A 24,336-nucleotide genomic window follows, 5' to 3' on the forward strand; every position below is an offset into this window, starting at 1 on the left:
CAAAATACTATGATAATTTGGGACAAATATTTCAGAATTATAGGCTGAAATACTGCATTTGCTCTTCACAAGTTTGATCTGCAAATAAAAAACACTTTGCATTTCAGGTTGACATTGTAAACACTAAAAAGGGTACAAAACCTTTCAAAAACAGCACTGTGATGGACATGTAGAGCTCTAAATGGGATACATAAATAGCGTTTTGCAAACAAGAGAAAAAACACAATCCAAGACAATGATCAGTGTTTGGAAAGAGAAGCATGAGCTGCACAAGTCAGATGCCTGTGTCAGTTTTCACAAGTGCTAGCAGAGATTATATCTCCCAGCATGATGTTTTACTTGTTTTCATAACAGCAGGACACTTCACTATTGTTCAAGTTTTTGATTGCCTCCCAGATCCTTTTCCATGATATTGCAGTGCAGTTGGTTTAACCCCATCATATATTTGTACAGCTGATTACTGCCACATAAACACGGCAAAGGGATGACAATTTTATTGTGTTTTAGGATAATTTTGAATTCTAATTTGTCTCTCACTCTATTTACAGGTCTTTCTATAAGTTAATGTTATTCCAAAGAACAAAAATGCACCCATGTCAGAGGTCTTCAGAGCCATGGAAACATCTTTCTTTTCTGACAAAAAAACCCCTTTGATAATTCTTGGCCAAATACACTTTACAGCCAGTGTATGATTTTTAGAAAGTTGTTCTGAGCCCTAAAACCAATTATATGGATATGTATCTCAAGGAATCAGAGAACAACAGAGGTGATGAAGCAAGTCACTGTATTCACTCACAGTGACCACAGCTGTGAAAAACTATGTCTTAAAGGCAAAGCCAACACCCAGCAAACAGTTCACCCTTGTACTCTAATTTCAACCAACTAGTATCAAAATCATACCTTCAAATTTGCAGGAAAATATACTTCTGTTGACAACTATTTTAAGGAATGATCCTTACTTGGATCTATCTATCCAAAGTGATGCTGACAACTAAAATTTAAATATAGATTGGATATTTCCCAACTATGAAGCCACCTTGGTAACTTACACACATTATGACTGGTAAGTCAATTATGCTCACAATTTTTCTTACATTTATCTAAAGTTGTGACATTGAACTGACATCTGAATACATACTAGGCAGCTTCAATTTTAACTTAAAGAAATTGAGCTTGTTATTGCTAATATTGTATAAAGCCTTGCACACTCGTGCCATATTGATGGTGGAAGCTGATCACAGAATGTCCTTTGTTAAGTGATGTGAGTGGCATTTAAAGTAGATTAATGGCAAAAATAACCTGGTTATTTTTCCTTTTTATATGAATTTAAACAGCATGGACTGACAGATAAGACTCTGTGTTGGGATCTAAGAGCCCTGAGTTTTTCATGAGTCCATGGACGTGATCTTGGACAGGTCACTTTCAACTCAGACTGCCTAAGTTCAGCACTGAACTTTCTGGTGAAATTTCTTCCCTTCAAAAGCTGTTTTACTTTATGGACTAAAAGTATTTGCCAACACTAGGTATTTTTTCTACCTTTGTTTCTTTACCTATATGAAGCAAACTTTCATTTCAGTGACTCAAGTAGCAACAGCTTTTTCTAAAACCCCTTTCCTATGCAGTCATTTCTAGTAGCATCTTTTTTTGTCCCTGTTATATAGCAGGTGTCCTAGTTTCAGACAGAGCTTGTTAGTTTGAGGATATGTAACTCACTATTTCTTACTAGCACTTGCCACACATTGAAGTATATCCTTTGTACAAGCTTTAAGGAACTGCTTGAAAGTGACAAAAAGTAAATATCCACTTTTTCTCAAGATTTCTGCCTTGTTACAAAACCATACTTACTATTTGGAATACTGCAGTGATTTCCTGCTGGTACTTTGATCCAAGAATATCATGAGCTGTGCAGGTGGTTTCTGTCACACTGTCATTCATGTTTTTGACAGATTTTGAGTCTGCATAATATTCCCTGATAAACTTCTTAATGTTATCTGTGCCAAGAAAGGAAAACTTTCATTCTGCCAACTTGCTGACAAACCCTATTGACAATATCAGACACTTGCTCAGTCAGTCAGGAATGCAAATAAACCTTCAAATCACAGTGAGAAATACTAAAGAACCTTGGAAAAGGCCACTATACTTGACCAGTCTGACTGACTAAACCATAGGGATACATGTAATTTGTTGCATACACATAATCTTAGTTTTAGGGAAGAACCATCTTCAGTCCAATCTGGAGTTCAGCAAACCTACTTACCCTTTCTCATCAGCACAATGCAATCTTTCAAGTTAAGCAACATTATAATGCAAGAATGCATCTGTGAGTAACTCCCCTTAAGTTACAAGCACAGAACTAAAGCAGGGTATCCTGTTTCAGCTTCTTAAGGGACTCTTCATCTTTGACTGAGGGAAGAGTTAGTAAAAAGAGTACTGGAATTTCCCAAGTCAGCTTCATACAGGTTTCCTGAAGGAGTCAAAGATAACTAATCTGGACTCTAAAGAATATGTGGATACATAGGAGTGTTTGGCATCCTTCCCAGCTACCTAATTACTCTAATGTAAATCTAGAAATGAAATCTACTTCCATCTCTAGCACTTTCTGATACCATGAAATTTTAAAAGGTAAATCCAAGATTCTAAATGGAATATCACAATACACAAAATATCCGTTCATTCTCCTGCTGTAAAAGTATTGAAAAGCATGCACACTTTGACAGTCCTCCTGGGCAGAAAGTAATTCAGTCATTCTAAAGCTGAAACCTACTTTGAAATTCTGTTTTGTCCCAGCTGGGCAAAGTGATGGAAGGAATTCAGATAGTGTGAGTTATGGCCATTCCACAGCTATTACTTCTGGGGATTTTTCCCTCCCTGGCTACTTCCACTGAAGTAATTTCCCCCTCCCTTTCTGCTGCCCTTAATATTTCTTTTGTTACACACCACTGGATTCCTCCATTTTGAGCAGCATTCCAGGATGAGATACATTTAGGAAAGCTTTGATTCTAACATACAACAACACAAGGTCACAGGAGAGACCCTCAGCTAGAGTTGAATGTCACAGAATCTGGAGAATAAAGGCAGTTCTTTGCACCAGTCCCCTGGTTATGAGCTGAGGTTAGGTGACATGCAAAAAATAAGTGCTGAAATACTAAATAACAGCATTATTTTTTAGGCAAAAACTTTTCACTGACACAGAAATCATTCATAACAACTTGGAAAAATTTTTCCTGTACTGTAAAACTTTTAAACAATGTATTTTAAACATTTGTTTGCTGTGATACTACCCAAATTTGCCAGTGGTAGATAAAGACCATCTGTGTAGTTGCTATACAAACAGAACAAAAAAGCTCATTGCTACCCCAAAGCTCTCACAACATATGTTATGTGAGAAATGAGTACACTGGTATGTTACCAAGTCTGATTTTTGTTTTAGACTTCAGGCAGTGACTGGTGAGAATGCATCCCACATCCCAATTTACTTATAGGCAGAATCAATTATGCTTTGAGTCATTTTTACGAGGTTCCAAGCACAGAGAAATTACAACTATACCTTGTCAAAATAAGATTCTTTTGTTATAGGTAATGGCCAGGGAGCACCTAGAAGAGTGAAGCTACAAGTGATTTTCTTAAACTGTGTTTAAAAAGTACATCAGCTGAATACTAAACATAATTACTGTATCTCCAATGTCCCAGTCCAGGTAAGAGGTGGAACTGGTTTCAAATTTGAGCAGTCAGCTTCCAACAATGACAAACAATAGCTAAACCAGTTGAAATCCTTTCCCTTGCATAGCTACTACTGTAAACTCAGCATATCCCACCTTTACACTGATGTGAAATGTGCCATGTTTCTTGCAGGCCAATCTAAAGGAAGGCAGCTCTGAGAGTCCCACAGATCAGCATCCTTTCCTGTTTAAAGCACACACCTGTGATGCTCTTGATTCTTTTAAGTTGATTCAGTTGAAACAATAACTTTTGGAACTTACAGTAACATTTAGCAAATCTTTCAAGGATGCAAGTAGATAGAGATTGGTGACTGCAGTGATAATTACACTTGCCAGGAAGTGATGAATCATTTCATACACTTTTGCTGGTCTTATTTTAAAACTAAGAACTTGGCACTTTTCCTTTTGTATTTTGGCACATGCCCAAAAAGCTGCAGCATTTTTTTCCAGACCAAGGGTTAAAACAGACACAGAAAAATGAGACTCTGCTTTAACTGCCAGACTGTTAAACTTTCCACACTGGTATGGGGAGAAAACTTGAAATAAAACACTAGGAAAAAACTGCTGAACTAGAACTCAGAGGAGTTTTAAGCTATGAGTTATGATGAAAGATCTGCAGAAACACAGACACATGTAAATGGAGCTAAGAAGAGGGGAATGGGTAAGAAGACAACAGCAGATTGCATTTGTTTCTTGTGACAAATGGCTACTCCAGTAACATAATTTGTGTTATGCCCATTATCCAAACAGAATCTTTAATGGTGGAATTTATTAGCACTACATATTGAGGCAAGACTATCAAAAGTCTTATTAAAAGCCTCATTAAAGTCCATCAAAAGTTCAGGCCTGGGCACTTAAACATTCTAATTACTTCCTAGAAGCTCAACCTTCACTTCTCTATTTTGTCTGAGATGTCAACAACAACCATCAGTCACTCCCAAGCACAGTTTCTTATGCCCTGCACACAACTATGCTCTTCACTGAGGTAGATCAAGAGAAGAATGTTCAGAAACTTTGATTTAGAACAGTTAAATGGAAGCAAAGGAGAATTTTCTATTTAATTCAACTGCATTAATAGACAAAATCAGTGCCACCTTTTACAAAGGATTAATATATAAGAAATATTTTTGTTTCCATGCTTTTTCTGAAAGCTTTGAAGCACTTGAGGATCATACAGACACTGAGAGATGCCTAGGGAACATTTGGTTTAAACATTTTCACATTCACATTCTGCAACTGCCACTGAAAAGAAGCTCCCTGAAAGGCTTAAAAGTAGCAGGCAACATTGCTTGGTTTTTTTCTTGCACTGGTCTAACAAGAAATTAGAAATTTCAAGCTCCTGACCCTGACACAAAAACCCCTCACAAAAGTGCAATAAAGAATTTTTTTTAAAAGTGTCTGCTTGGAGTAGCAGTAAATGCTAAATAAAATGTGTACTGGCAGCCTGTATATTCACATATAAATTCCTCAAACATCTTGCATTTAAGCTCTGGGTTTGGTTTTCTTTTCTGATTATCAGTATTCTGCATTTCATCACATATGTCAGACTTGGACTCACAGGGAGAAGCACCACTACCAGAGCAGCCTATCAGCTGCACCAGCAGCCTGGAACCTAAACAGCCCAGAGGACAGAGCCCTAGAAACTCAAATCTTTTTGCATGCTCTACTGTAATTAATAATAACATGTGCTTTTACAGGAGCTTACTGATCGTGCTGGTTTTGGTTTGGGTTTTGGGGTTTTTTTTTGCTACAAAATATCTTTCTGTGCTATTCTCCATTAACAAGACCTGCCTGAACTGTGGAGATTGCATTGCTCTACTTCTGAAGGGCATTGTCAGTTTTGTCTAAAGTAGCAACTCCATGTCATAATTTTATATTATTTTCCTGCTATTTATTATAGTTCCAGCACTATTTCACTTTGGAAAACCCACAGTACAAAAAAAAAAACAAAACAAATCTATATAAATTTATCCAAAAGCATGGACGCATCCAGCCCCTCAGATACATTTTTATCAGGGGCAGGCAGTGATGCTGCCCCTAAAGACTATTTTTAAGTAAAGTGAAATATTCAATTAATTTCTTTTTCCATGGTTTCTGAGGGCAAATTGGTGTTGGTGACTTGAATTGATATTGGTGCATATAACCAAAATTCTTGACAGCATTCAAGTTCATCTAAGTAAGAATATGAGAAAGAGTATCCATCAGATTTGACAAGTATTTGGAAGGAAAAAATGCCACTATCAGTAAGAGGAATTTTGACAGATCTTGTGTGTGTATATATATATATATATATATATGTTTAACATAGCTCGTTATGAAAACTAAAACTTATTTATTTTACTTTATCAGCCAAAAGTATAGTTACATAAGAATCAGCAAAAAGGAGGTAATAACTTTGTGCGATCCATGAAGGCAGCATGCTTATCATGACATTTACGCCCACTCAGATGTTCATCTGGGAAAGTCATATTGACAGCTGAGTGCTTGAAGCCATCATTGTTCACAGACACATACAATTAATAGCTAGACAGTAATGAGATGGAAGTCTACATGAGTATGCAGAGGGTGGAAGGTTGTGGTGCACCCACATATAACCACTACAAAAACTCCCTACTGCAAAGACTGTCTTTGTAAGCAGATCAGGAAATATCAGACTAAAATGCTATTTTTGTGAACCCTAGAGACTTACTTTCCACGTCTGGCCGTTATCCAGACTTTTGTTTGGAGGATGGAGCAAAGAGCCATCCACTCCAAAAGTACCACAGTTCTTCTTAAAGGCTAATGAATGAATGATGAGAGAAAATTTATTGGTATCATGTGGTCTGTTTTGCTTGAACAAACTAATTGGTAAGGAGCCACAGGAACTTGCATTCTTGTCAGGATTTCACTAAACACAGAATGTAGCATCCATCTTTCAGAAAAAATAGAGGGGGATGACAACCTGCTCCATCAACACTGACATAATCTATGTTTAAGACTAATTTTTCAAACATCAGTAGGAAAAGAATCAAAGTAACACATTTAAAAACAAAACAAGTGCATAACCTTGCAGGGAAGTGAGTGGTTTCATGAAAGGAAAAAAAAAAAACGCTGTCTTTCTCTGCTGCTTTCTCTTTGTGAGTCACATTCTGGGAGTGGTAACAGAATGGGTTGTTGTCCTATTTCTATGGAAAAAATCCTTGAGCAAGTTCATTCTTGATTAAGTTAACATGGTGCCAAGCAAATATAAAGCACTGCATCTTTGATTATGTGTTTTCCATTGTTCCAGTTGTGCTGGGGGAGGGAAGCAATCTCATGGTTGTGTTAACAGTGCTTCAGCACTGGCTTTGCCATGAACAGTTCTGGCATAACATTTCCCTGTGTTTTTCAGCTTCACTGAGGGAAAATCTTTTTGATTTTAGAAATGAATTTAGGCATTTCATTTCTCAGCACACCAGTTATGACTGTGACTTAATACTAACACCCCAGCTCTGATAGTTCATTCCTATTCCATGCCACATCCATTATCCATTTAACCATGCTAATAAGGCAGATCCTTGAAATTACATGGATTCCTACAAACAATGTGGATTAAAGGTAACTCCTCTTGCCAAAAAAGATTGCGGAAGTAAGTGAGAAGCAAAGAGCTTGACTATTGAAGCAAGCACATGTCTTTGAATTCAAAGCTATGAACCGAAGCTGCCACAGATGAGTGGGATAATTTCTGGTGTTAATTTTTCCAACAGTATAAATGTGACCTTTTTAAGATTAAGTAATCTTTTAAGAAAGTGTTAATGTGAACAGAATAAAAGCTACCTTCCATTGAAGTACAAAGGCCTGAATAGAAGTGTTACAATTGTGTAGTCACTTCACTATAATTGGAAATATATTGTTTCCCAGATAACACCTTTCCTCATTTTCAATTTCATAATCCATTTACAAAGATAAGGCAATCTGGGTAGTTGTAATTACCTGTGTATATCTTGATGTCTTATGGACAATAAAATTTAAATTAAAAATAGTAGTCTACATTTGCTTATTAGTAGTCTACTTTTGGTAATGTGATAGTTTACTGAGTAAAACACCTCTTTCACATATGCAAATGCTGAGCTTAAATCTTTGCACATGAAGAAATGGCAGCTTCTAGCCTCACAACGTTAGGCTTTCAGTGTTAATTATGAAGGGAAGAATGGGGAAACTGAAATATTTGTGATGGGAATAGACATTTTGTAACAGGATAATAATGCAAAATAAAAGAGTTCTTTCAATAGGGAAGGCTGTATTTAATCATGAAGTGAAGCAACAAAGGCTTTTGTGCTTCTGACATTTTCTTCTGAGGCAACTCAAAGAAAAAACAAAACTTCTAACTTTCATTAAACACTTTTAGAAGTGTATACAGAGAATCCTTCAGCTACCCGTAAAAATGCAAGCACAACATTTAAGACTTCATCACTTAATGTGGTGGATACCTCTACTTCTATACCAAATACTGTCCAATCTTGTGCCTGCCATGCTAATAGAAATGAATGCAGTGTAATTACTTGGTTTGAGTGAGGATGTTATTAGATAAAGTTGGCCCCTCCCTTTCCTGCTGTTCCCATTCCTCAAATCACTACAGATAAACTGCCAAAATAAAATTTTAGATGATGCTGTGCAACTGGTTTTTTCTTTCAAGGTCTAACTCCCCTCATCTGCACTGTCAAAGCTTCACAGTTCCATTAAATGTGGTGAGATTTTTTGTGATAATCGTAATACAAATTACAATCTGCTGATTTTATTGTTAAAAATAAATTTAATGACAAACTGGGATACAATTGAATGCATGTGAGCTGAGGAGCCCATCCTTAATTTGTCTATCTGCAAAAACATAGCTCATTAGTGAGAGTGGCAAAAATCCAAAATCAGAGCAATAAATAGCAAATTCAGTGCAATCTGTTTCTGTGTTACTACTATAGCTGCAGCCAAGTGATAGACAAAGGGAGGTAAACATGGTTCTTTCCCTTGGGAGAAGGGGAAAGGGAAAAAAAAAGGTAATTCAGGGAATCCTTCTATCAGGTGATTTGTTCACTTACCAATTAAGAAAATAAGAATCATATCCAATAAGAACTAAGACTGAAAACTATAACATGCCTGACATAGCCCAGTGTTCATAAAAAGGAATTACCTTAGCCAAATTCCACTGCATCCATGAAATGCTGTGCTCTTTTGTCACAATAAAGTAAATCTGTTTTGAGGTCTCATTTATTGTGTTGTAATTCAATAGTGTCCAATTATGCTGGTTTAAGTGAGACCAGAACCAGGCTAATTTTATTTGATTATTGACTGGATTGAGAAATCACAGGCTGAAGTTCTATGGTCTACCGGCACAACTTGAACATTACTATCTTAATTCCTCAAAAACTACTACATATATTTTCTATTATTCATTTAAAGACCCCAAACCATTTTCATGCTGTTCATTTCAGAAAAACCTGTAGTAAAACACACGTTGTACCTAAAGGAAAAATTGATTGTTGGATCTTGAAATTTTCTTACATCTCTGAACTGCAGTCTTGTAAATCTAAAGGATTTTCAGACTGAACCACAAACCCCCAATACAGCCAGGAACTGGAGTGCATTTAAATATTATTAGATCATAATAGACTGAATAAAACCAGATGACTGAGCAAATAGAGCCATAGCCTGGCCATGAAGTACTTCTTGCTGAGATTCAGAATTACAATATGAAGCAGCTCTTTTGTGAAAAATCAACTAATTTTCAAAAGTGAAGCATCATATGTAGATTTTTGTAATCACACCCATATAGAAAGCTAGAATTTATCCCATACATGTGGTACTCTGCCAACTTCAGTAAGGCATGGTTGCCAGCTAAAGACAGATTTCATATAGCTTATACAATGTAGAAAAATTTTAGTTCCATGCCAGGAGTATCATCATAATGAGAATCATTGTCAAACGATAAGAATGCATTTTAGTGTGAGAAATCACATCTGTTGTCACTTTACAATGCCATTATAGAGCTTTACACAGGATTTTTTGAGTCTATTTCAATTCAGTCACCATATGTAAAGTTGCAATACCATTTTTCATTACTGGAAATGAAAAGAATACAGTTAATCTCTAAAACCACTATGAATTCTTCCTTTTCCTGAGATTCTTCGCCTTCCTCTATTGAAGACGATATAGAAAATGAAGCACAAAGTTTCATGCTATTCCCTTGATCATTCAACCTAAAAATGCATTTGAGATTGCATTTAATATATAAACATTGAAAAGGATTTTAAAATTAAATTCTGTTAATAACAATGTTTTCCCAAATTGTAACACAATTCAAGAATTCTGCAACTCCTGAGTCCTCCCTTAAACCAAGATGATTTTAGGATTGAACTGAAACCAAGATGATTTTAAGACTGAACTGATGATGAGAATATTCCAAACTTTTACACTAAATAGTCTTAGCTAAAACTCATGGAAATTATATACTTTCAGCAACTCGCTCTCCACTCTACATTTTGCTTTGAACTTCTGCAGGAACATAAGGATCCTTTCATATCACAAACACAGCATTTTGGATGCAGCTCTTTGCCTTACAGAGAAGATGAGCACAGTACTAGAAGGCTAAATATGACCTCATTCTAAGACAAGGTTGACTCTGTCCTGTATCAAGAATTTATCTGGTCAAAGCTGATTGTAAGTCAAGACAGGAAATAGATGACAGAGCTGGCTCCATATGGTTTTATGTCCACCAGAGCAACTATATTTTCAGGAATTGATAATATTAAAATCTTAAGGCATGTTTGCTCTTGTTGAAGCATTAAATCAAAGCAAGATTTTCTTTAAGAATTCTAGTACCATACTTATTTTTTCTTTTTATGTCAGCAGGCATAATGACCAAATTGTATTACATCTATCACAATTTAGTCTTCTAAAAGGCTCCACTTGTTTTAACACAAACTTTGGTTTGGGGTCTCACAGTGATAGAAGCAACTCAAAGTTTGGATGGAGCTATAAACTTTCACAAATCCCATAACCATTTGAGATTCTCATATCCTGTGTATACCTTGTAATACAGCTCTAGAAACGGATTTGCAGTTTTTGTATGATCAGATTCAAAATGTTTGTCCCTATCTGCTATAAATGCAAACCATTTTTCTTCTAGATAATGTTCACTTTCATACAGCATATGAAACACATTCAGTACATCAGTGGAGAAGGAAAAGGGAAAGGTTTGGTATATTAAACTAAAATTAAGGATCATAAGGTCTAAGCCCCAAGTGTTCATGAGTTGTCCATTGGGCATTCTTGAAAAGGTAATTTCTCTTGCACAGAAACATTATTGCCAATTTTTTATTTCTTACCAAGAAGTCTCTAGGTATGCATCAAGCTTTTTTTTTTAACTACAAAGCCAGGAATACAATTACCCGTATAGGTTTATGAGTGTATGGAAACAAAACATTTTAACACTTTCATGTCTAGTTACTTCTAAACATTACATATTTAAATGTTTCTGGAACAGTAGGGACTTTCTATCAATCAAGTGGAGAGGGAATCCCATTTTGTAGTATAGCTTACACAAAGTAGAAAATGGCTAACTGAACTACCCAAGAAAATAACTAAAAACAGAATCAAATATTTCCCTCTTGAAGGCAAAGCCTCCTCACAATTATCGCTATGTATTTACATGTGTATGTTATTACCACTCTTCATTTTAACATGTCTTTGATTTGAATACTGCTTGTTTCTCTAAAGTATTGAAAAAAATTTGTCAATCTGCTTAGAAAGGAACTTCAAAATCAAAAGGTCAAAATAAGCCAAATTTTCTATTTCTCACATTTTAAGTTAAGAACAAAATTTATACCAATCAGATGCAGTAGAAATAAATTTATTTTGAAGATTATAAATTTTTTTCACTCCTTTTACATAGACACGCACTACTCTAATACTGTCTATCATTCAAGGCTTGCAGTTTTCCTTCCAGAGGCAAGTGTGCTATTTCACTCAATAAATCAAGATAGTTTGGTAGTTTTGAGGAGTCTTCAGGATAGAAACAAGGACTCAACACTTTGCAGCATAGAATAATATTGTGCCATATATATAAAATGTGGTAAAGGCACAAAATACAAGCATTGCATTAAGAGATGGAGACAAATTTCAAATACTCACAGGTAAATTAATTTGAAGCCTCATCTTTGTTCCGATGATTTAGAATGAAGACCTATAATGTCTTCATTCATGTATCAAGAAAGATACAATACTAAAATAGGGATTTCTTGTCACAGCAGCATATGCCAGGGAAAAGGTTATCTGTGTCTTACTGCCATTGACTGTTACAGATTTATCCCATAAACCTGGCCTGTCAGCTTTAACTGAATCATAGCTGGTGAGCATGTCCTGGTAGCTATTGAAACATAGAACCTTTGATACTTCAGCAGTTTTCTATGAAAGAGAAGCATCTCATTTTCAATTACCTATAAAATCCAAGGTCTTTCTAGTTACGCTGAAAACAAATAAATCAGAGTTGGTCAATAATTTTATAATTTAACTTCTTCAATGGAAAATTTCAGATTTCATGCACAACTTACTTTGCTTATAAAATTATATCTATCTCAGAGATTTCCTGACTGTAGGTAACTATTTCTCTAGATTTCTCAGAGATCAGGACATCTTTGCAGCACAGGGACTAGGACAAGCAGCTTTCAGTTGAACAGGTTGCAGCAGTTTAAGGGTTTGGAAGTTGAAAAGGCAGAAAGAGATACTCATTTAAAGTTTTTTAGAGGCATTTCAGATTACTCATTCTTCTGAGCTTTTAATATTGGTGGTCTTTTCCAAGGATTTTTTATATATTCTTCAGAGCAGGAATTCTACATTCCAGCCCACCCCGATGGAAATTAATGCCAATGGTGTAATGCTTTTTGCAGTGCAGTTACCTGTGCATCAGAAAATCACACATTGAAGATATAAAGGAACTGTGAAAAGAGACAACAATTTGCAGCTCCAGCTGAGCCTGGAATATCTGGCATTTCTGCCAAACAGGTATCTGAGTTCTCTTAAGCTAATGTATTTGAGATTAGGAAATACAGTGATATAAATAAAAAATCTTCAGTTTAGAAGAAAAATACTCAAACCTTCATCAAGCCTTTCATAAAAATGGCAAAAGAAAGCCACAGAATTATACTAAGAGGTGTCCAAGGTATTGCAAAATAAAAACAAACAAAAAACATAAACTATTCAAAACACAGTAAAGAAAAATACAAAATATATAATGGCAGGTAAGCAAGATGTTAGGCGTTGATTCTTTAATAAATTCTGCCGACAACACAGAAGGGAAAAAACTTATTTAATTTCAAATTTCCCAGGTAGAACAGTTCTATATAGTAGAACAGTTGAATAAAGAAGTAAATTCTACCCAGCAGTTTGTTCTTTGCTCTGGCGTAAATTACACTAACAGTGAACAATTCAAATGTAGCTGCCTTCAAACACTATTTATCAGAGAAATTCACAACAATTAAATGTCTCCATAATATTTATGGAGGCTACTTGTTTTCCTGGGGCGCCAAAAGTCTGGAGAACGTTTGGGTCAAACAAACTGCAGCCAATGTCAAACAACAGATAAAGGAGCATAAGCACTTGTACAGACAAACATCTTCCGTGAGGTCGCTCCTAGTTAAATAATACTGCTTCAAATAATAACTGCATTATGCTTGGTGGGTTGAACAGCTGGAATTCAACTGTCTCATTCTGAGAAACTTACTAAATACATAGCAACACAATCATGCAAAAATGCTAAATGATAATGACTACAAACATGAGATCAGTGAAGACAAGAAAAAGCACTTTTCTTTTTTTTTAATGGTGGAGTGATATTTATAGCGCTGCTAATCCTGAAAAAAGCAAAGCTTTAACATCCATGTTATTTTAATGTTTTCCAGCACATGATACCTCAAGGTATAATGGCTTTTCTGGAACATCTAAAATCAGACATATTTGCATAAATTGTCAAAGAGACAAGCAACTTGGGAATGCTTTTTGTCATTTCACAACACTGACTCAAATGAGCACACTTCTCTTACTCATTCAAAATAAACCACACTAAATCTCATTACAGTCCGGCTTTGTGTACAGACCATAAGCAGCACAATTGTAGCTAATGAGTATTCATTCTCAGATCATTCACTTCAAGAATAAAAATTCTAATAAAGCACTTTTCAGCTTTTTTTTTTGATTTGCAGATTCACGAGATATTGTCAGCAGTGGCAAAGGGCCTTATAGCCAAGGCAAACAACCTGGTTATAGGTTACCCAGCAGTATTTCACTGATTCAGCTGAGGTGCAAATAAATGATTGCAATTGTCCTGAATTAGCCCAAACACAAAACACGGATGTTTATCCTGGCCTTCTTTCAGGCCAGCTATTTGTAGGCTACAAAAGCACAGATGTTATCTGTGCATCATAACTCTGCAGTGACGTGGGCACTGCTTGATCTTCATAAAACCTGCAAGTTCAAAGTTAACCTTTCAAAAACACCAGAACAAAATTGAACCCTCAGAAGAAGTTCACATTTGATCAACATCTTCTGTCATGTTTTGTTACAACACTAGGTACCCTGGGACGAGATTTACAATACCATAGAATCAAGGACTTGAAACATAACAAACGCAAGACCATTGCAGTTTTCTTAGAGAGCTGCTCAAGTGAGACCATCTTCTTTAACTTCAGGTAGTCCCAGCCTCAGACAACTCTCTCCATTGTAAGGATGCAACTAGGTATGAAAACACAGAGGGAATCCAGCCCAGGAGCCAATAAAAATTAAGAAAAAAAAAAAAAAGCTATTGCTGTTTTTACCACAGAAGAAATCCCTGGGTGGTATCACTACCAGTCACACTAGAACAGCTAACAAAAAAACCACAAGAGCATGGAGTAAGCAATCAGAGTTGGGAATCAAGAATGTATTGTGGGAGACAACTTAACCCACAGTAACTGCAGAAAATGGTCACCTTTTATGGATATTGCATCTGAAAAATTCACTCCACTCACAGAAAACCAACCACTTTGGAAATCACGTTTTTAGCAAAATCCACAGGAATAAATACAATATCATGTTAACAGCATTTGACTTCAGAAATAAAATTACATCAGCCGGCCAACAGTCAGAATCACAGAGGCTTTTAGGAGCAAGTCACATACTCCTTTAAAATCACTATTCCTTGCATGTATGTGTTCAGGAAATGTGTGTCTGTGCTGTGACCAGCTGCAGCCTTTAACAGAAACTGGATGTAGCAGTTCTTTACAAATCTAAGCATCTTTGTAAGAGAAAAGAGAGGTCAGGGAGAAGGCTGGCTTCTTCAGTCTGCAGCACTGCCTGACTAATTGCAAAGCTTTATGGACTGTGAAAACTGAGTCATTTCATTGTCAGCTGTAACTTTGCAAGTGATGTACTCAATTTCTGTTTAGCTTCCCTTAACCACAGCAGAGTGCAATTTTCTCTCCATTTAGTCACAACTGCTCGGTTTTCCCCATCTCCCTAGTAAAATGAAAGGATTTACTTTGTATGAAGTTCTGACTGCCTCTATAGAGCCTCTTTATGAAAGCCTTGCTTTAAAAGTTCCACAAATTGCATTGGTGACCTCAAGTATGAAATGAAATTGTATGGGAAGGCAGTAAAGGAAAAAAATCAATCCAAAGATCTGCTGTTGTCTGAGAAGGTGTAAAGAACTCTGTCACTGTGCAGTCTGTGGGCCAAGCCTAGTCCATTTGCCCCTTAGCTGGTTAGTTGGTTATTTCTCTTCCTTTTGGAAGGCTTTGAATGTCTGGAGGGGGTTTTGACAAAAATAAACCTTTCATGTTAGATACAATACAGTAGTACTGGAGGACTTGCTACCAGATTAGGTCTTACACCTTTTTTGCAGTCTTATTTGTCAAATAGTCTCCAGTAAATGGCAGCAGAAATAATTGCAACTGTTTTGTTCTAGCCCTTCTCCAGAGATTATACCAGGAGCAAGCCAGATCAGAGAGAAAACACAAACAAAATGGAACAGTACTAAATGGGTTCACTCCTAAAGGATTATTTTGACATCTTACAGGAAAAATTCTGTCAGGCACAATTTTGATAAACCTGAGGTTATGTTTCTCTTTTAGATGTATGAAGTGAATGCCTATTTTTATTATAGCTTCCACTGGTAACTATGTAATTTCAGTATTTAGGCATTTGCATTTTTCTAACTCTATATAATTAGCAAGACAAAAGGCCTTTTTTTCTCCTATCCAGATATTTTGACTTCACTCTGTTGTGGAGGTGGAGCAGAACCTGGGAGTTACATGTGGGAGGGCAATAGGAGCTCTGAGGTTTTGACCCATAGCTCTGAGAAACTGTGGCAGGCCTCAGTGGGCAACAGCTAAATTAGAGAATGAAGTTTTTAAAGAAATGTTTGTAAAAATTGGTCAGAAATCAAGGACCCCTGCACAAGGAGTTGGCAGGAGCTCAGGAGGAAAGTCATTATTTGTGTAGTCAGCTTCACAGAATCTCTTTCTAAGCAGAGATCTGAATAGAACACTTATAAGACAAATAGCCACAGAAAGTATCTTTTAGGAAATTTTAGAAGTCTCAGTTGTAACATAAGTACAGTCAGATGTCTAAGCTAAAAAAAAATAGAGAATATATAGATTTAATTATTGTTTAGTAGTCAGCTTCGTAAAATGTTATCTTTAATTTCCTTTTCATTGTCCTTAGATATAATACTTAATTTTAATTGGACACCAACGTGAGGGATGTATAAACATGTTTAAAGCTCTAATGGGGAATCTCAGTATTTTATTGTATTATTCAGAGACACCTGTAAAAACACTGCTGCTGTTCTTACTGGTATCATAGGCAAAATATGGTTTGTGCACACATTTGAGCACAATTCTTCAATTTGCAATCATTTCTAGTACAGCTTCCTATGGGCACAGCAATTCATCTACTCACAGTAAACTGGAGGATCAGCATTTATTCTAAACCATCAACAGCATTGGTACATGCCAGAAATTGAAAGAACTTAGTATGAACCTGAAAATTAATTCTGTGCCCATTATCTATATTATAATAATGGAAATACCTTTCCAACAGTAAAATAATATGACTGGATACAAAAGTTCTCTAAATTTCTAATGTTAAGTAGCTTAACATCTAGACTTATTGAAAATTTGAAATTTTTCATATTATGTTTAATTAGATACATATTTATAAGCTACAAAATTATAATTATAAATTGTTAACCAGACTACTCCAGTGCAGAAACACACTTTGCTTTCAAAAGCAAAAGAAGCTGTTCGCAATTTATAATGAAACTATTCTTAGGTAATTATAGCAATAATGAAATGCATATCAATCAAAAGGCATATCATCATATACCTTCCATTTTCTGTTTAGAGCATTTCTGAAATCAATTTTAATTTCACTTAAAGTCCCCTGGGAAATACCCGTAATTTTGATTACTTTTAAGAGCTTATGACTTCATAGGAAAGTTTTCACATCACAAGAAATTAAAAATAGGTAACATGACAAGTAAAAAGTACTTGAACTATATACCCATTTGTTCCTGATGTAGTTAGCAGTAAGTGAAAATCTGTCTTGCTACTTTTTACCAGAGGTATGCACCTGTAATTCTGTCTCTTCTCCTCTTTTTGTTTATTCAGTACTCACAAATTTATACATTTTTGTATCATAATATGTTCTGTTTTGATAATCTCTTCAGTTAAGCTATACTGAACTACTATAGTTGAGGTAAATGGACAACAGAAACAAGGGCAATAAGCAAACTAAGCAAACATGAAATACAGTATAAAATAAATTGTAAACAAGCAGCTTGAAAAAAGAAAGACTTGTGTCATATCTGGAAACTGTTCTACTGCTGTTCCACCAGTATCCATGGACCTAGTGAAGGAATGACTGTTCTCTAAATAAAATTACCCATTCTAATCTGTTTTAGACCTAACTAGGCTGCTAATCTGGATTCTATTTAATGTCTTTAAAAGAATGCTATCTTCTGATAATTCAGCAGGTGCACAGGAAGCCATTTTTCTACTTTCTTTGACATCAAGCCAAATTTCCCCAAATCAGTGACTAAGGCTCCTTTTTGTCTCAACAAAATGTGTATGCATGCAATTTGTCACTGCAGCATTGCAGGATCAACAAACTGGGTGTACATGCCTGTCCCTTTCAGTACCTAAAGCAACTTAGACTCTCCTTCCTGCAGAAATCAGGGTTTCTTAATGTTGAATGTTGAGGAAAAGAAAGGGAACAAGGTAAGGAAAGAAGCTCATGACTGTTTTTCAAATCCCTTTTGCCATAGACGTTATCACAAATTAGTTTTAACCAGTGATGGCAATGACACATTCTCATTTTAAAGCAGTAAAAATTTCATAAAGTAGTCTATACCAACCACATGTGAATTTCCAGTCCCCAAGTTCCTGGAATCTTGGACTTTAACTTTTCTCATTCAGACATTTTTCTGGCCAATTAGAGACAGTTCTAGCAAATACAGATATTTATGAAAATCAAGTTAATTACTCACTAATGAATTCAAAGCTCAGAAAAGGAGCCCACCCCTAATACTATGTCCATCAGTGTTGAGGATAGCAGAACCTGCTTGCAAAGGTACCTAAGATGTCTACTTGCAAAATAAAAAAAGATGGTGGGGGGGATGTCTGGCTGTTCTGCATTAACATTGAGTGAAGTGGCAAAAAGACACAACAGACAGCACAGATTTCACACACCAAGGAACAATACAGACTTAAGTCAAGTCTATGTGCAGATTAAGGAGAATACCAAACACTGCAAGGCCAGTAAGCATACAGACATCTGCTTTATACCCGGTTCTCTGCATTCCAAATCAAAAGGCTTTTAAAAAGCAATTTTTTTTTCTGAGCTCCCTAGCAGCAGAAGACAAACTCTCCTAGGCAGCAAATCATCTGGATCTATTGACACCATAATACATTTAAGCTGGCAGTTTATTTACTCTCTAAAGAAAGATTCAATCCAATAGAGAATAAGTGTTTGTGAGAGAAAAGGTGTAACTGGTGGCATTTAAACAGGCTGAAAAGGAGCCCCTTGGCTGGGCTGTGACAAGGTGTTTTTTGAAGTGGAAGATATACAACACTCCCCTTCAAGTCAGGCAGCTGGAGTTCCTGCAGTGGCTTGAATGGCTTTTGTTTTTATTCTTCTGCGTAGCAGAGAATTATAAAAGCCACACTATTACATAAGTTATTTAGCTGCTCCTTGTTATTTGTTTTTGCTTTCTCCATGAACTACAAAACATTAGAAGCTTGCAGTCTGCATACTGAAAATATCTCAATTCAAAAACCAGAAGCTACAGTCAAGACAAATTTACATGACTCTTTCACACTTCTTGTTTCACTGAGCTTGTGTTTTATATATTCAGGCATCAATAAAATCAGCACCAATGCTAAGGATCAAGTTATGAAATTCAAATATCTTCTCTGACAGATAATGTCCTTGGTTGCAGCACTGCTGCAATTCCAGTGTAAGGAAAACAGAGTGAGATTTTTACTTGTCATCTGAAAGTAAGAACTTGGCTGTAAAGCATCATAAACCAAATAAAAGTTATATATCATTTTAATTTTATTCCAAACATCCCAGTCTTTATTGCAACACTTAGGCTAGCAAGATCTATGAAAGTCTATAGAATAGAGAACCTATAAAAAGCCCTTTCAGTCAAGCTTCCACAGTGACAGCTTTTCTTATTGGGCATTCAAATAAGGATTTTCATTTAGCTTTAAGTGCATTCAACTCACCTATCTTCTAGAATAGCCTCTATTTCATAAAAATGAATTTAAAAAAGCCAACAAGCTAACAACAAAAATACTCCAAGACATACAAAGTTAAATGGACTTCTGCTGCCAAATTTTTAATTAAAAGTCTATTATGAAAAAAGATGTAATGCTAGCAGAAAATTAAAGCTGATTTTTAATAAGGGTCTATTGTACAGCTTTTGAACACTATTCAGATAGTTACCTAAGTTAAATCCAATGTTCTTTTAGAAATAATGACCTGCTTGCAAGAAGATAATCAGCACTCTTGACTGGCAAAATACTGTAAAACTGCATTGAAATCACATGAACATTATGTAGCTCTATGGACTCTATCAGCAAGAACAGATTCAGCTTCATAATTCAAACCACGAAGTCCTGACTTCAGTGTAAATATACTACTGCACACTACTTTAAAAGCTCAATAATTTGTCATCATATGTAGTTACATTAACAGTTCCCATCTCTAACATGAAACAATTCTCCCAACTGTTTATAAAAGATTTCCTCCCAAGTCAGATTATCTGGCAGTTCCACTTATCTGTCCCTCTCCCCTACCATATATAAACATGCTTCTGCTTTGATATCTGCCCACAAAAAAAATGAATCCTTTTCCTTAATGATTGCTGCTTATAGTATAAAGTGAGCCCAGATATCTACTCTGGAAATTTCAATTCTTTGAAATTTCCCCATATAATGTTCATAATATCGACTAGTCAGTGATTTCCAATTGACTAGTGAATAATTAAAATGGAATATTGGTAAGTCTGAAAAACAGTCAGCTGAGAACATATCTAATAATATAACCTGCTTGCTTTTTAAATACACGTATTTATTTTAGCATCATCTTGTTGCAACATTCATGAGGTTGCCTGTGAAAGGTGCAGTGTTTCCAAACAGGTAAGTTCCATTTCTTATTGACACACTACAAATTCCAAATATCATCTTAACTACTCCTAAAAAAGCATAAACCTTATTTCCTGGAGGTCTTGTACTGTGTCACCAATGTTGAATTATTTGCATTAGTTTGCTGAATGGTACCATTCCAGAGGCAGCTGAAAGGAAACGCTCTAACCCAAGAGTCTAGTGCTAACAGAGAACTTAGAGAGCAAAAACAGCAGCTAAGACCCTACTAATGGAAATCAACACAAATTGATGGAGGTCTTTGGCAGCAGAAATTCAGGGGCAAAATGTGTGACATCATCAAACAATCAAAATATTTGCTCTGCTGTGTACACTTTGGAGATTTTTATGGGGACATTTTTCCCAAAAATGCGATAAACAGAGTGATGATAGGATTCAGAGCAAATATTCAAATGCGTATCACAGAGAAGTTATGATAAATCCCTGGCCACACCTGAAAAGTGACTTTCCAATCAAGCAAACCAATTTCTCCTTAAAGAGAGCAGATGGTGGAAATCCCCTTCCCCACAGCCACTTTGAGTCTCTACCCAATGCACAAGGGAAACAGGCAGTGCCATAGCTGACACATCTAATCCTCCACACTTAAATAACCTGTTTACCTTCAACAGCTGAGGCACTATTTAGCATCTGTGGAATATCTTTAGAAATCCAGGATTACAAATCTTCCCAGCAAAAATAACAGTGCCATTTCTTTGCTTCAACAAGTGTAACATGCATTTATTTGTAACATCCTGACATCAGCTTTCAGATCAAAAACCTGGCAAATACTGAAAAGGAGATGTTGACATTTGAGGGATTTAGAATGCACTAGTTTGATAGAGTTTACTCTGACAGGTTGCAGATGTTTATTTACCGATCATTTGCACTGAAATGAAAATTGCATTTGAGAGCAGTGAATTAGACACAGCAGGTACACAGTGATGCCCTCAAATACTCCTTGAAATAGTTTCTAGCATTATTGAACACCAAAATAATTGACAAAAACCAGACAGAGCAGCTTCCTAATACCTAAGCACCTTTTAATATTTACTTCTTTACCTTCAGTCTTAAAGAGAAAGTATTAGTTCCTCCTATAGAATTGCAGTAATATACTTACCCATACACACTGACAACAATGATGAAACAGCTCCAGAAATGCTGATTCTGAAGATAACATTTACAAAATCATATCAGAGATATGGAAGTGCTAACTTGGAAGGACTTACCTGTATTTCAATTTGGATAATAACTCTCACTTATACATCTTTTAAATGAGATGACTGAACCTAATAGAGAGTCTGACATTAATCTAAGCACCATCGTAAAGCAGAACGATGTACTGTATTGTGGGAGCAAATACTGTTCACAGCTTAAAGATAACTCTCCCGTTTGCTAATTAGACATTTTAACAAACAGAAGAAAATTATCTTTCCCAAGGAACAGAAAAAAAGCCAAGGAGACAAGCTACTCACATTCCTTTGAGTCGTTGCCACATTTTCTCTGCATGTCCTCCTATTTGGTACTGTACAGAGGCGCTTTCCAGTTCCCGAGTTGTTTCTGTCGCTCGAGCCCCCATCGTTATTGTCCTACAGCAATACAGTTACAGTCAGGCTCAGCAGCAAGTAAAAGCAGTCCTTAGTCCACTACAAATTTCAGAAGATCCACGCATGTTAGACAGTAGCTGCTGTCATAGCAAAACACATCAGAATTACAACAGCTGAGGGACGATCCTGCCTGAATCGCTATTCACTTTGACAGACAAATCCACTCTTCCCCCCCAAGCACAGAGCAAGTACACACAGCTCCTCTGACCTCACAAGTCTAATCCATACGGGAGAGCCAGCTACTTATACTACTGACTGCTCAAGCTCCTTTCTCATACACTTTTTCTGCTGTAGAAATACACACAGAAGCACAAAAGAGTCCTTAAAATGGACTATAATTCATTGCCATGCAGAATAAATGTGAATGGCTTTAACAATCCAGAAGGAAAGAAAGGCTGGTTTCTGCTTTGCAGGTTGGAGAAACAGGCTGCAATAGGAAAGCAGATGGTAGATGCCAGTATCAGCCACATCACCCTACAAAAAGAGTGTATGTTCAAATGCCAGAGCTTTCCTCTCTTTAGCTGATCCTGAGTTGTTTCTTATTGAATAAATATCTACCAGCCTGTCAATAAAAATATGACTGCACAAATGCTAAGTCAGTAGCACACGTCTAAATCCCTGCAGAAGAGAAATCAGCGAGCACTACAGGTTGTTATTGAAGGAATATGCTGTAATGATGACTGTTCACCTTCTCCTAGCAACTCCACTCAGTAGGTAACTGTCAATTTTACTGGTGGAAAATGCAGCAGCTGCAAGACAGCCCACTCTGCGAGTCCTCCGGGACAGCAGCATGTGTGTGTCAAAATCTGATGCTGAACTCTGTGTGTCTGCCAGCAGAAAAACAATTAAGTGCATACAAACAGCAAAAGGGTTGAGGATTAATCAGTACATGAGCCATGCAGCAGATCGCCTGCTCTGCCTTCCATGTGCAAACCTGAGAACCTGTCTGTACAGCCCAGGTCAGGGCTGGGAGAGGGCAAAGGAGGAGATTTCCCTGCTGCTTGCTCAGTCACAGACTTGAGTTTGCACAGCGCTTCTCTACTCTGAGAACAGCACCTGTCTTGGTTGGTGGGTAAAAAATCTCCATTTCTGAAGCAGCAGCCAAATAATCAAATATACCCGAGACTTGTCTCAGTGATCGTGTTTGTTTCAATCAGACTAAGAGCGGTGCAAGAAGCCAGGCAAGAGCAGTGTGCCAAGAGGGAGTAAATGTGTCAGCTTTGTCAGCTACTGGCGCCACTGCCAGTTGGGAAAAGGAGCTTTGGGTCCACATTGGAAAAGTCAGGATGAGAGTCCTCAGATGGTGACTGGAAGGAGCCTAAGGGTGAGGGAGGAGTATTTCAGTATGGTTATAACTAAACAGCTTTATCTGTGTTAAATCCTGCGACAGAGTGAGATAACGAGCATTCCTGTCTGATGCAATTGGCAGAAATGGATATTACTACTAAGTTCTCAGGTTCCCACAGGAAAATAGAAAAAGGGGCTCACAGCTTTGAAATAATATGAACATTTCACAATTTCCTAATCAATTTTTTTTCCTCTATGGCAACCTTCATGCATTTTATAGAGATAAATTACACCCTATGAGAGCTATAAACCAGTTTGAGTTGCATCTTTTGCATGCTAAGAGTCAATCCCATTAAATTTACTGATAATTTCTGAAAAGCAGCCACTGGATGAGTAAAATCACTTAGAATTTTCAAACATTAAGGCACAAAAGAAGAAATGCAAATATGTATTTTCAACAACTGTAAGGCATTTATTTGGTCAAATGCAGCACTAATACCTTTGAACAACTTAAAGCCTTCCAAAGTTTCCACTCCTGTTTTGCATGGAGTCCAACCAAAGTTTGTAGAAAAGAGCATAAATATTCTTCCATGGAATAATTAATAAGAACATCTCACACTAATCTGGGCTCTTCTCTGCCTTCTAACTGCCAAATATCTGAAGAAAAGCAAAGAAATTAAGTATTTATAGAAACCACATAAACCTCCGGGGACAGTGTGGAATTTTAAGGGCCTCTACAAGTATTTCCAGCTCTTGTTGTCTAACTCTACAATGAAAAAAAAGTGGTGTTTGCAAGCTGTTCTCTCTCCCTCAAAAGGAATTCAGTAGTTGAAGATACATTGCTTTGATTTACTGGAGAACACTATAATGAGAAGGCAATATCCTCCCGGAAGGTGCAAACTACCCAAACAGTATCCCTGTAAATGGAGACACCTGCCAATGTCACCAGAACTCCACAAAGGAAAATTGTAAAACCTCTGCTCCCTGAAGGACCCTGCCACTACTACAACAGAAATTCCAAGAGCAGAAGCACCCAGC

The 24,336-nt window shown here is 36.5% G+C and overlaps 1 protein-coding gene across 4 annotated transcripts in view; it reads right to left on the bottom strand.

The window, feature by feature from the left end:
• PDE1A (phosphodiesterase 1A) overlaps positions 1–24,336 on the bottom strand; it is a 188,492-nt gene that overhangs the window by 119,231 nt on the left and 44,925 nt on the right. For 2 of the 4 annotated variants that reach the window (XM_063162266.1, XM_063162265.1), the window contains exon 2: positions 21,880–21,993. In XM_063162266.1, coding sequence (XP_063018336.1) covers positions 21,880–21,983 — 104 coding nt within the window. In that variant the 5' untranslated portion in view covers positions 21,984–21,993. The other 2 variants (XM_063162264.1, XM_063162270.1) reach the window with 2 other exon arrangements.

Source organism: Melospiza melodia, chromosome 8 (genome assembly GCF_035770615.1).
Source record: "Melospiza melodia melodia isolate bMelMel2 chromosome 8, bMelMel2.pri, whole genome shotgun sequence".
NCBI lineage: Eukaryota > Metazoa > Chordata > Aves > Passeriformes > Passerellidae > Melospiza > Melospiza melodia.